The sequence below is a fragment of the Balaenoptera ricei genome, chromosome 9 (assembly GCF_028023285.1).
Source record: "Balaenoptera ricei isolate mBalRic1 chromosome 9, mBalRic1.hap2, whole genome shotgun sequence".
In the NCBI taxonomy this organism is placed as follows: domain Eukaryota; kingdom Metazoa; phylum Chordata; class Mammalia; order Artiodactyla; family Balaenopteridae; genus Balaenoptera; species Balaenoptera ricei.
This window is the reverse complement of record NC_082647.1, coordinates 98,054,869-98,067,765: the sequence shown is the minus strand read 5'-3', so window position 1 is coordinate 98,067,765 and position 12,897 is coordinate 98,054,869. Positions and strand designations below refer to the sequence as shown.

Sequence of the window (12,897 nt, the reverse complement as noted above, 5' to 3'; positions counted from 1 at the left end):
CCTCAATCACTTTTTTGTATTTTCTTCTTTTTCTTTTCCCTTTGTGTATGAGAAATGCACTACTACTCAACCTCTACTATTAGAATGGCAGCCCTGATAACTTTCAATGTAGCATGTTATGGGTATACTACTGCTCCTAAAGGAATGAGGAAGCGACATGTCCACATGCAACTCAATCACTTTCAAAACTGTATCTACTTTTACCACCGCCTGGATGCACGCAATGACTGAATGGTATGTATTTCCTCGCGGTGGTTAAGAATCCGCCTGCCAATGCAGGGCACTGGTCCGGGAAGATCCCACATGTCGTGGATCAACTAAGTCCGTGCGCCACAACTACTAAGCCTGCACTCTAGAGCCCGCGAGCCACAACCACTGAGCCCGTGTGCTGCAACTACTGAAGCCCCTGCACCTAGAGCCCATGCTCTGCAACAAAGAGAAGCCACAGCAATGAAAAGTCTGCATACCGCAACAAAGAGTAGCCCCCGCTCGCCGCAACTAGAGAAACCGCAACTAGGCACTAGCCTGTGCGCAGCAGTGATGACCCAACGCAGCCAAAAATAAAAAATAAGTAAATAAAACAAATACATTTAAGAAATTAATTTTAAAAAAGAATAAATACTGGGAAAGTATTAAGAATAAATACTGGGAAGCTCTCCTGGAAGAGTCTTTTAAAGTCAATCTCCTTGGATATCAGAAGGTTTTCCACTACATACAAGGTCTATTTTTATTATGAGGGCTTGTGAACTTTGTAAATTCTTTAGAGCCTAAGGTCTCATTTTTCATGGCAGTGCCCTTTCCCAATTACTCCACACACTGGGACATCAGAGTTACCATTAAACAAATCATTAAAAATGACACATCAGGTCCTTACACCTGACTAAGTTAGTCCTGAGTGTAAATTGGGTGCCTGGGGACATGCACTCTCTCCTTTGGCTCACTAGGGTCATATTACTGCACTGAAGCGCAGGTAATTTACTAACTGGTCAAAAATCTAAGCTGGTGGTTAAAAACTGATGGAGATTTTGGCACTACTGATAGAGTGAGTGCTCTTAATACCTGCCTTCAGAATAGCACTTTTCCAATTTGGATTGAATCAGTTTAAACAGACATTTTGTATTTATGCTTTACTTCTGCTAATATATTTGGAGAAAATATTTCACTTAGATTAAAGAAACACTAAGAGTTAGACCATACATATGGAAAATACTCTACCTCTATTAAGAAACAAACCACACTGCCTTTCTACTCAGTTTTCAAATATAAAAGAACATGCTAAAACATTTCTTAAGCACTGTCAGCCTTAATACCCTCAATTTCTAGAAATCTATGAATATATTTGAATGGTACTATGTACAAAGCATTGTGTTGCTGAATTCATCCAAATCTTGTACTACTAATTTATTTCTTAGTTCTTGTCTTAATGAATTTGATTGGTATAGGTCAACAGAACATAGCCAGGGTTATATCTCCTTTAGAAATGGAACTTTGATCTTCTCAAGGTCAGTAACAATGTTATCTAAAATAAAATGTGTTCATAAAATACTACACACCTTGCAGGAACCAAACAGGACATACTCAAACAGGTAAAATCTGCTTTTACCTCAACATCGATTCACTTCGAAAGCAGTTTTGCAGTCTACACTTCAAACACAGAAGCTTGGCATCTCTTGTTATCAGATCATAAACAAAATGCCTGTATTATCAAAGAGTTCATTTTCTCCAAACATCTGAATTGTCTGTTAAAGAAATATTGAGTTTCTTTATATTACTCAAAATAACCCTGAGTTTAGAGTTATATATCAGACTTGTGAGGTTAAAGCTCAAAATATCTCAGAGTTGGAATTTTTAAAAGGCAAAGGGAGAAAAAACTAAGCTGGCCAGGGTTAGGAGAGGTGTAGCATGGCACACAACCTATTCTTGTCTGTCTTTTTATTTCTGTCCTACTCTGCTTACAACATAAGGGAAAGGATTCTTGGCAAATATAAAAAAAAGAAAGCAGAAATTTAAAATAATTTTCTTAAACTAATTAAAGGTATTTTGGAAATAGTCCCTTGCATTCTTCAGAAGGATTAGCACCAATATTTTGTGTTGGGTAAAAAAAGAACACTATTTCTCATTTGAAATGTCTGATTACTAAATTTATTTTCATACAAATGTTAAAACTTCAAGAACATGTTCCAAATTGTCTGGAATTGCAGAAAAGCCAACAGTACACCAACTATGAGAAGATTTAGAATTTTGAGTTATACTATACCTATCACATCATCTACCACCTTGTCTAGAAGAGTAACTTATTTTTTAACTTACTGCCTCTAAATGATTTTCTTTTTCTTTTTTTTTTTACTTTAAATAAGAAGTAGGAAAGTAACTATATATTTTATATCATATCATATGAAATATCTTACAGATTTTTTTTAAACAGAATTAGCTTTTATCTTCAGGCTTTCCATCTCAAATTCAAAAACTTTTTTTTTTTTGTAGGTTTATTTAGTTATTTTTGGCTGCGCTGGGTCTTCGTTGCTGCACACAGGCTTTCTCTAGTTGTGTTGAGCGGGGGCTACTCTTTGTTGCGGTGCACGGGCTTCTCATTACAGTGGCTTCTCTTGGCACGCGAGCTTCAGTAGTTGTGGCATGCGGGCTCAGTAGTTGTAGCTCGCAGGCTCTAGAGAGCAGGCTCAGTAGTTGTGGCACACGGGCTTAGTTGCTCCGCGGCATGTGGGAGCCTCCTGGACCAGGGCTAGAACCCATGTCCCCTGCACTGGCAGGAGGATTCTTAACCACTGCACCACCAGGGAAGTCCCTCAAATACATCTTGATGAACTCAACTCTACTCAAACAATGTCCATAGATAATCAACAACAGCAAATTATAGTACAGAAACTTCTATTATACTGAGGCCTATTAAAAAAAAAATCTCAACTTACAAATGGTATAAAGTAGGTCTTTGATTCAGTCACTGAACGTTCTCCAAGTTATTCTCAACACAAAGTAGTGGGAGAAATCTGAAATTGGAGAAGGTCTATGCATTGATCATTATCTTGACTCTGACTGAGACTCTGACTGGCCCAGTATCTGGACAACATCAAGGACTATGTCACATGCAGGAATGTTGCTCAGGGGTCAAGCCATAAACTTTTATTCAGAGTTTCCTGGGATGACACTGGACTTGGGACTTTTCTGTGCTATGCAGCTACAGGTAATAATAATTTGTTCCGTGTCTAAGAAGAAGAAAATACTAACAGAGCTATTTTTCAAAAAACAAAAAATGTAGAAGAAATAGCTGCCTTCAGGAAAATGGAGTTGGGACGCCCTACCCCAAGTCCTCATTGCAATGTGTTTGGAATGAGACATTCAAGCTCTCAGATGGCATCCTAGACTGTGGCTTACTCTATCCCTATCCATCTCTTTCAAGGAACATTTTCCTTATATCTGGCAGGTAAAAAATATTAGGGCTTGAGATAAGCAACGTATTTTCTTATAACCAAAATAATAAGATAAATAATAATAATTATAAGATAAATAATAATAAGATAAGATAAATAATAATAAATAAGATAAATAATAATAATAAGCAATCCCCTGTCATTGCTTCTTTCAAAGAAGCAACATACTATGATGGAAAAATGTGATTCATTTCCAAACATGTGTTTACAAGCAACTTTTCAGGAACATAGCTCTTTTGCTAAGGGAGGAACATCTGTATTTACAACACAGATCTGAAACACCTACATGTTTGTATGTATAACAGAGCATGTTTCTCTTGGCTGAAACAGTGTTTTATCTCCGTATTTGAGCAGGAATTTATAAATAGGTCACTCTTGGTATTTTAGCCAGAAGAACATTTAGCCATGAGTTTTGTTTTAGGAAAAACAGTGAAGTGTAACAGCATAAAATATCACAATACTTTTCCTACTTTTGTGCATGCATGCAACGTTACCATCTGAAGCCTTCTTTAATTCAGTTTTCAGTTTTTCCTTATCTTCTGCTAGTTTTTTATTTTCTGCTTCCAAAATGTGTTCTTCTTCCTTGCCATGGTTTTTCAAGAACTATCAGAAAAGAGAGTTATAGAAAGAAGTAACATTAGACTGCAATAGCCATTCTTTCAGGAAAAGAGCTGAACAATGTATTTTAAATTATTGGTCTTTATTTTATTCTTTGTCCTTTACAGTATTTTATACTTTTTTATAATGTAAGCTTCTGTTAGCAGAAACTTGATACTTGGCAAACACACACAAAATTTCTTCTATGATTGAAATCTCTGAAATGAAAATAACAAGAGTTTCTGGTTGGGCTACAATTAAAATTATATTTTCAGGGACTTCCCTGTGGTTAAGAATCTGCCTGCCAATGCAGAGGACCCGGGTTCGATCCCTGGTCCAGGAAGATCCCACATGCTGCAGAGCACCTAAGCCCATGTGCCACAACTACTGAGCCTGCGCTCTACAGCCTGCGAGCCCGCGCACTCTGGGGCCCACGTGGCACAACTACTGAAGCCCGCGCGCCTACAGCCCGTGCACCGCAACAAAAGAAGCCACCGCAACGAGGAGCCTGTGCACCGCAACGAAGAGTAGCCCCCGCACACTGCAACTAGAGAAAAGCCCGCGCGCAGCAACGAAGACCCAACGCAGCCAAAAAAAAAATTGTATTTTCAAAGATATTTAGATAAACAATGTCTTTTCCTTAATTGCGTGATGTTACTCTAAGGAAAATAAAATAGTTCTGGGGACAGTACTACTTGGAAAGCCATTATGTTCCAATTGCAGAGCTGTCTACTCAGACTAGTTCTATATAGACGAATTCATAAAAGAAGAATATAATGTTGTCATGCTAGAGATGGGTAAGTGGAGAATAACAGGGCCATCTCTACACTTGGACAATTCTACCTAATTTTCATTGAACAGTCTCCAAATTACTTTATTCGGTTAATCCTTTACAACGTTCTTTATATTTTCAAATCTATTCTGGCTTTTAAAATGTTTATTTTATGTTTGTAGCTTATTTTTTCTTGGCAAGAAAAATTAAGATCTGAATAGTAAAATATTTGACTAAAATAAAAACATCATGGGGTAAAAATTTCATAATCTATATGTCAGGATGGAAATCATCGTTAATAGAATGAAGAAGTTGACTTATCAAAAAGAAATTGTAAGATGTTAAGTTACCAAGAAAGGCAAATTAGATTAATGTTTGAAAAACAGAACATGTATATACTGGCATGAATTATTTGACCAAGTAAAAGGCAGCAATTTGATACGGAAAGCTTCTGCAGTCAGGTAAAAAAGTTAACTCACGACAATTTAAAACAGACTGACACAGTAAAGAATTTCTATGGCAGGGTGATTCCTTTTCTAATGTAAGCTGATATATTAAACAAACAAAACAAATTTCTACTGAGCACTGCTACTACTACATGCAAATATTTTACAGTGCTATGTACCATAAGGAGTAAAAATGTAAGAGAAGTATGGTCTCTGCTCTCAGGTAACTTCAATCTAGTGGAAAGGATGAGACTAGAGCATAGGTACTGTAGCACAAGATCGAATACAATACTACCGTGTTATAACAGAGATTAGGCAGATCCAGAGGAGGAATTAAAGCTCAAATGAATATACTGTATAATTCCAAGAAATTTTTTTAGGAGATAAAGGACTGAAGTACCTACTAAAACCGAAGGAGCCTCGTATCTCCAAAATTAAAAAAATATATATATATTTTTAAGAGCAGAAACTAGGGAAAAAACCCTCCAAATCTCTACAAGTTTGTTGACCATTTCAAGTTCAAAACAATCTTAGCTGTTACTTCACTGAATTCAGTTAACACAGCCTCCAGTGATTACCCAAATTAGAAGAGAACGACTGAGTTACAGGAATGTTTACCCTGCCTGCTTGAATTATTATTGCCACTGACTTGGAAAAGTTGGATTTGGTGTCAGTCTTGTAAATAAGCTTTCATTACTGCACCTGTCAACTTGTTCAACTTTATTTTGTGTAACTTGATGCTGGAGAAAGACCAAGAGCCCTGGAATCTGAAATTCAATAGCTACCAGCTACAATAATACACATGTTCACTGTCCCACCCACCTTATCCCACCTTGGTAAGTGGCTGGGAAGAAAACAAGTAAGAAGTAAAGCTCCGTCACTGTTGTTATACTAAAGCAGTTAAATTAAAAATTAATTGGTCTTTCATAATTATTTCTTTTCATTAACTGAATATCATAACAGAAAGGAGTCCCAGGCACCATCTGCAAGTCCTTTCATAGGTTAGCATACGATTGAAGGGCACAGAACAATGTGGTTAAGAGTGTGGATTTTAGAGGCAGCCTGCTTGGATTCAATCCTTAGGTCTGTCTCTTATTAGTGGAATGATCTTGGGCAAGTCGCTTAACCTTTCTGTGCCTCCATTTCTTCATCTATATAATGCAAATATTAACAGCACCAACCTCATAACATTGTTGCAACAATTGAAAGAGTTAATACCTTACTGTTAAGCATGTGAACAACGTTAGCTATTAGTTATAAACTTGAGGCCCAGAACAAATGAGGTGACTTGCCCCAGGTCACAAGGCTAATTACTGGTAGATTTGGGACTGGCACCCAAGTCTTTTGGACTTCAGGATAATGCACTTTCAATTAGATAATGTATCTCTGATAGAGAACGAAGAGATGTTTTAGCAATTTTATCCTTCCTTAGCTGGTATTTCAAAACCTACATGAAGTATCTTGAAATAGAAGTCATCTTTGACATTCTGACCTATGGTTAATCAGTTACGCTTTGGGCACTGACAGTATTTTTATCCAGCTTGCAGACTTTCTCCCCACTGTGTATTGGCTTTAGCCCAGTATATCTATGCACTTATGATCTAGGGCCACTGACTGGGCCACAGATTATGCAGAAGCAGGGAACCAGGACAGCATGGAACCAAAGGAGAGGAGAACAAAAAAAGGGAGAAGCTGTGGCAGATCAAAGAATCAGTAATCACGAAATAAATTTCCTTGCAAGTTAGTAACTGGTTCTGAAAACAATCCCAAAAGAAATGTTTTAAGGAAGGTGCTTTTTCTTAAGGACAAGACTAATTTAAGTACATTAATTATGGTGTATATGAGAAAATTCATAGTACCAAAACTACAAAAACACTTTCCATTTTCTTGGAGTTCAAGAATAAGAGGAAAAAAGCAGTGTTCTATTGGTAGTTACAACTCACTACTATAACATGATGGGCATGGTAAATCAAGATAGGTACACGGTAAGTCTACAAATACAAGGCTGTGTGCTTTTGAGTTTAGCCACCATATATTAATAAAAGCCTTGAGGGTTTTGTTTTGTTTTTACCATTATGAAATGAGATCAAAGGATAGAAGATGAAGAAAATAATATTAAGGTACAAAATAAGGCTGATTGTGCTGCTGAAACACTCCAGTGACATGTATTGCTTGCTTCTGAATACAGAAATACCGACAGCTTGATTTCCCAGACCTATATTTATGACAAAGGGAAAGTTACATGACATCTATGGATCAATGCTTTTTCGAAACAGAACAAAGTAAAAATATAAACCAGTGCTTATTCTCTAAAAGTTTCCTTAAAAGATGCTGGTTATAATCTACCCAAAGAAACATTTTTGAATCCTGTTTTTGTAGTAAAAATAAGGTAGACATCATAAGTAAAACATGGGTTTCTGAATAGGTGACCATGACACTGTAGTATCAAAAAATTTTTTTTTTGCAATGAGTTTTGACTTATTTCATAGGTTTTAGAAAGCTTTATATTGTACTAGGTAACAGCTAACTCATTTAGCATTGATGAAAGGTGACGCTTATAGTTCTTTCTGTAAGAGGCTGGGCTTTAGAATTTAGGCTCACAATACTTTTTACATAAATATAATTTGATGTAATATATAATTGACTGTATACTTCATTAATTTATAATAGGGAAATAATCTTATTGCATTATACTAGGAATTCTTTCTTCAAGAAAATTTGTTTCACTTCTGAAGGTTCCACTGATTTTTTTTTTCTAAGAAGCAGAATTAGGAAAACTTATGGGGCTTAAAATGAACTGAAAACACTCAAGCTATGAGATCTGACTCCTAAATTTTAAACCTAAGAAAAAAAATACCCAAAGTAATTTTGTATCTTCCATTTTGTATTTTTCCATCCGTTCTTCTTTTTACTTAACATGGAAAACATCAGTGTCTGATTTACGCTCTCCCTGAGTAGCCAGGGAAAGACAGCATAGGGTTCTCAAAGAAGAATTATCAGCAGCATAACCAAATTAGAGACTGAAAATATTATATGCAGTCATCAATCTGTATCAACTATTTTCGTCTGCTTCCTACATAATCATCATTTAAAGAAAACAACAATAACAACAAAAAAAACCACACCAAAAAAAAACAACAGGAATTCAACTGAAAGGGAAATGGAAACATAATAGAGACTTATTAAAACTTGCTTTAGGTTATAAAGTAAAATTAATGGTAATGAAGGAATTAAAATTCATATTCCCAGAATACTGTTTTCTCCTTGAATCATAGGAAGTAGGTCCAATGGCATTAATCTACTATGGAGGGAAACTGTGAGAACACACAAATTTAAAGATAATAAAATACTTCCGAAACAATCATTTTGTAGAATATTGTTATTTATGGTCATTTTCTGCTTATATATTATGAAAATGCTCTCTTTGATGCTGAAAAATAATAAACCACCCCTGGGGAATACCAACAACACTTACACCAGTTTTTAAGAAGAAAATTTAAATACCCGTTTTAGTCTTTCATTCTCTTCCATGAATTTTTTGGCAGCCTGGTTAGTATTTTCTGCTTGAACTTTAAGTACTCCTTTGTTTGACAGCTCTTTTGCCAGCTGAGTAATAAGGGTAACCAGACGTCTCAACACTCTAAGAAAATGAAAAAAATGTCAGAGTAGTGTGCAACTAATCACCAGGAACTGTGACTTTAAGTAATAATTACCCAGTGACTCCCCTTCAGGTGTGGGCGTGGTGGAGGGAGGTGATGTTTACGGAAGGAAGATATATTTTTAATTCAAGTCTTCCAGTCAAAACAAGCCTGTGTCTCATTTCTTTGGAATCTTCGTTAGAAGATTAGCATTTGGAATGCAGGTTCAGTGGTACTTATTAATGTACTTATTTTCTCTGTAGAGGCCTTTGGCCAGGACAAGCAGAAACAGAATTCCAGACAGTGTGGCAAGGCCAGTAAGAGTTTTTCCCCCTCAGCTCAAAATTTAAAGAGCATTTTGTGAGGCTGGCCAAACCTAAAAACTGCTCATTCACTTCTACTTATGGGTAACTTCCTTTGTTAGTAGTAGTAATCGTTATCTTCATTTATTCATTCAGCAGAACTGCTAAGTGTTAAACACTGTGCCAGGCACTGGGGACATAGCAGGAAACAAGACAGAGGCCCTGCTCTCAAAGAGTTTAGGTTCTACTTGGGAAGGCAAGAATTAAAACAGTATTTAATTACAACCACGAATGACACTTGAAAGAAAAGTATATACATTACACATTCTATGGGAGTGTACAACAGAAGACCTTCCTACTTTGGGGGAATGATGGTCAGAGGTCTCAGCTTTCCTGAGAAAGGGGCTAAAGTAGAAATTAGCCAGGGAGAGAGGGAAGGAAAGAGTATTCTGGCAGAAGGGAAAGCTGGTGGGAAGATCCTGAAGCAGAAAGGAGTTGGGTACACAATAGGAACTCAATAGATATTTGTTGCAAGAATGGATGAATGAATGAGCAGCGAAGGGCAGTGTGGGTGGAACGTGGTGTACACGTCAGAGCAGCAGGGGCCAGATCATGCAGGGCGTTATGGGCCTATAGAACCTACAAGCCACGATTATTATTTGTTATTTGGATCTGTCATCTGAGTTCTTTCATAAAGATGTTAGTATGCTAAATAGTACAGAAAAAAAAATCTATAGTATAGGTAGAAAAAATGAGAAAGAGAAACACAAATCATGTTTTTAAATTGTGCTTTTTAAAAAACTTACAGCCAGAAAAATAATGAAAATCCAGTAATGTAAAGATTTCTTTGAGACCTAAAAAGTTTCATTTGTGTATGTTCATAGGCAGAAGGTCTGCTGGCTGAGCTCCTTTCAATGGCATGAGTTGAGGAATATTTTCTTACTTCTCTCACAGCATCTATCAGAGAAAAAGAGGGAATATTACTTTTGGCTTTTAAGAATATAAGGTTATTATTAAAACGGGAAGCAGTTTTAGCACAACTGACCTAACTTTTAGATAGTGGACTTTAGCTAGGGGCTCTCTTTTTGTTTTTCCTCTACAATACATGGGAGGGTACCATGCTCAAAATAGATGCTCTGTAAGTGGATACTGGTAAACTTTGAATGTTAACAGTATTTTGCTTTTTTATTATTCATCTAGGACTTGCCGTCACTGCACTGTCTAATCTCTAGCTACATGGCAAACTATTATCCTTTACTTTTTTTTTTTTTTTTGGCTGCGTTGGGTCTTCGTTGCTGTGCACGGGCTCTCTCTAGTTGCAGCAAGGGCTACTCTTTGTTGCGGTGCATGGGCTTCTCATTGCGGTGGCTTCTCTTGTTGCGGAGCACGGGCTCTAGGCGGTGGGCTTCAGTAGTTGTGGCACGCAGGCTCAGCAGTTGTGGCTCACGGGCTTAGTTGCTCCGCGGCATGTAGGATCTTCCCGGGCCAGGGCTCGAACCCGTGTCCCCTGCACTGACAGGTGGATTCTTAACCACTGTGCCACCAGGGAAGTCCACTTTGTTAGTTTTTATGACTGAAAAATATTCCATTGTACAGATACACCACATTTGGTTTATCCATTCATGAGATGATGGACATTTGGATTTTCTCCACTTTTTGGCTATTAAGAATAATGCTGCCATGAATATTCATGTACAAGTTCTTGTACTGACATAAGTTTTCATTTCTCTTGGTATATACCTAGGAGTGGAATTGCTGGATCATATGGTAACTCTATGTTTAACTTTTTGAGGAACTGCCAAACTGTTTTCCAAAGCAGCTGTACCAGTTTACATTCCAACAAGCAGAGTATGATGGTTCCAATTTCTCCACATCTTCATCAACACTTATTATTTTCTGTCTTTTTGATTATAACCATCCTAGTGGGTATGAAGTGCTATTTCATTGCAATGATAGTGAGTTTTCCAATTGATATTTTTATTTTCCATTTTCTTTAATTCCTTCCAGCAATGTTTCTGTAGCTTTCAGTGTTGAGATCTTGTACATCTTTTTATAAAGTTCTTTTGTAAGGTTTTTAGGTTTCTTGGTATATTTATAAAAGGAATTTTCAAAAATTTCATTTTTGAATTATTGATTATAGCATAGAAATACACTTCGTTTCTGTATATTGACCTTGTATTTTGTGATGCCACTATATTTCTTTGACACAGTAACTTTCTCGTAGATACTTTAGGATTTTCTAAATAAACAATCATGTCATCTGCAAATGACTGTTTTACTTTTTAATTTGAAATCTTTATGCTTTCTAGTTTTTTTTGACTTATTATTATCCTGGTTAGAAAATCTATTACTTAATTGAATAAAAATAGTGAAAGTGAATATCCTTGCTTTGTTCCCCATCTTATGGGGCTAACTTTCAACATCTGACTAAGGATGATGCTAGCTCTAGGTTTTTGCAGATGTTCTTCATCAGAATGATGAAGTTTCCTTCTATTCCTAATTTGCTAATTAAAAAAAAAATTCGATGTTTGTATATATTGTAAAATACCACAAGTCTAGTTAACATCCATCATCATACATAGTTACAGAATTTTTTTTCTTGTCTCTTAGCAATTTTCAAATATGCAATATAGTATTACTAACTATAGTCACCATGCTGTACATTACATCCCCATGACTCATTTATTTTATAACTGGAAGCTTGTATCTTTTGACTCCCTTTACCCATTTTGCCCACCACCCACCCCTGGCAACCACCAATCTGTTCTCTGCATCTATGAGCTTGATTTTATTTTTTAAAAGATTCCACATATGAGTGAGTTCATACAGTATTTGTCTTTCTCTGTCCGAATTATTTCACTTAGCATAATGCCCCAAGGTCCATGCATGTTGACACAACTGGCAAGATTTCATTCTTTTTCATGGCTTAGTCATTTCTCAGATTGCCTCAATATAGTAAGAGCATGCCAATCACTACAAAACAAGTGAAAATAAAACAAACATAACTCATAAAAATAATTCATAATACTGTGAAGATCATAACTCATTGGCAATTAAACAGGAATAATACTCCTGGATCCATTATGCAGAAATGCTAAAGATTAAGCACTATCAAAGAATAAATGTAAATAGTCATATAAACCCATTTGTAGAATGAATTGCTTGCATAATAATGAAGAGAACATGTCTGAAGAGTGGGATGGGGGCAACAATAAGGGGAGGGTGTGACAAAGTCAATTTTCTATAAGGCACATGGAGATAGTCTTTTTTTGGATCACTTGTGGAAGCTTTCAAATTCCCAAGATGCATTTGTGTTGACACTAAACATATTCTCCTGGGTTTCCTACTTCCTTTCTGCCTATTCCAACATGCTAAAACACACAAAGATGCACACACACTTTTCAGTTAGTATTGGCTCTAGGAATATTAACTTTGTAATAATTACCTTATTAGACCAACAAGAAAAAAAAATTCCAAAATAAAAGATGAATTCAAACCTACTGGGTTTACATTACTTACACCAGTGTTGTTCTAGTGGACGAGAACACTGGACTATGTACTTTACATATGTAACTGCATTTTATCCTTCCGACACTTCAGTGAAGTAGGTGTTATCCCCCTGTTCTGAGACGAAAACACTGAGGCTTCACGGATAAGTCCCTATCTGCCTGTCTTTACCATCCATGGTTAAAGCTC

At 36.4% G+C, this 12,897-nt stretch overlaps 1 protein-coding gene and 1 non-coding gene across 4 annotated transcripts in view; both read right to left on the bottom strand.

The window, feature by feature from the left end:
• The window catches only part of BCAP29 (B cell receptor associated protein 29), a 40,140-nt gene that overhangs the window by 20,407 nt on the left and 6,836 nt on the right, over positions 1 to 12,897 (bottom strand). For 2 of the 3 annotated variants that reach the window (XM_059934176.1, XM_059934175.1), the window contains exons 4-6: positions 10,008 to 10,158; positions 8,766 to 8,901; positions 3,917 to 4,049 (exon numbers count right to left, since the gene is read on the bottom strand). In XM_059934176.1, coding sequence (XP_059790159.1) covers positions 3,917 to 4,049; positions 8,766 to 8,901; positions 10,008 to 10,158 — 420 coding nt within the window. The remainder of the gene's footprint in view (positions 1 to 3,916; positions 4,050 to 8,765; positions 8,902 to 10,007; positions 10,159 to 12,897) is intronic. The other variant, XM_059934178.1, reaches the window with a different exon arrangement.
• LOC132372265 (small nucleolar RNA U109) lies at positions 42 to 171 on the bottom strand. The gene has a single exon (XR_009505136.1). It is a non-coding gene; the product is annotated as a small nucleolar RNA U109 (small nucleolar RNA).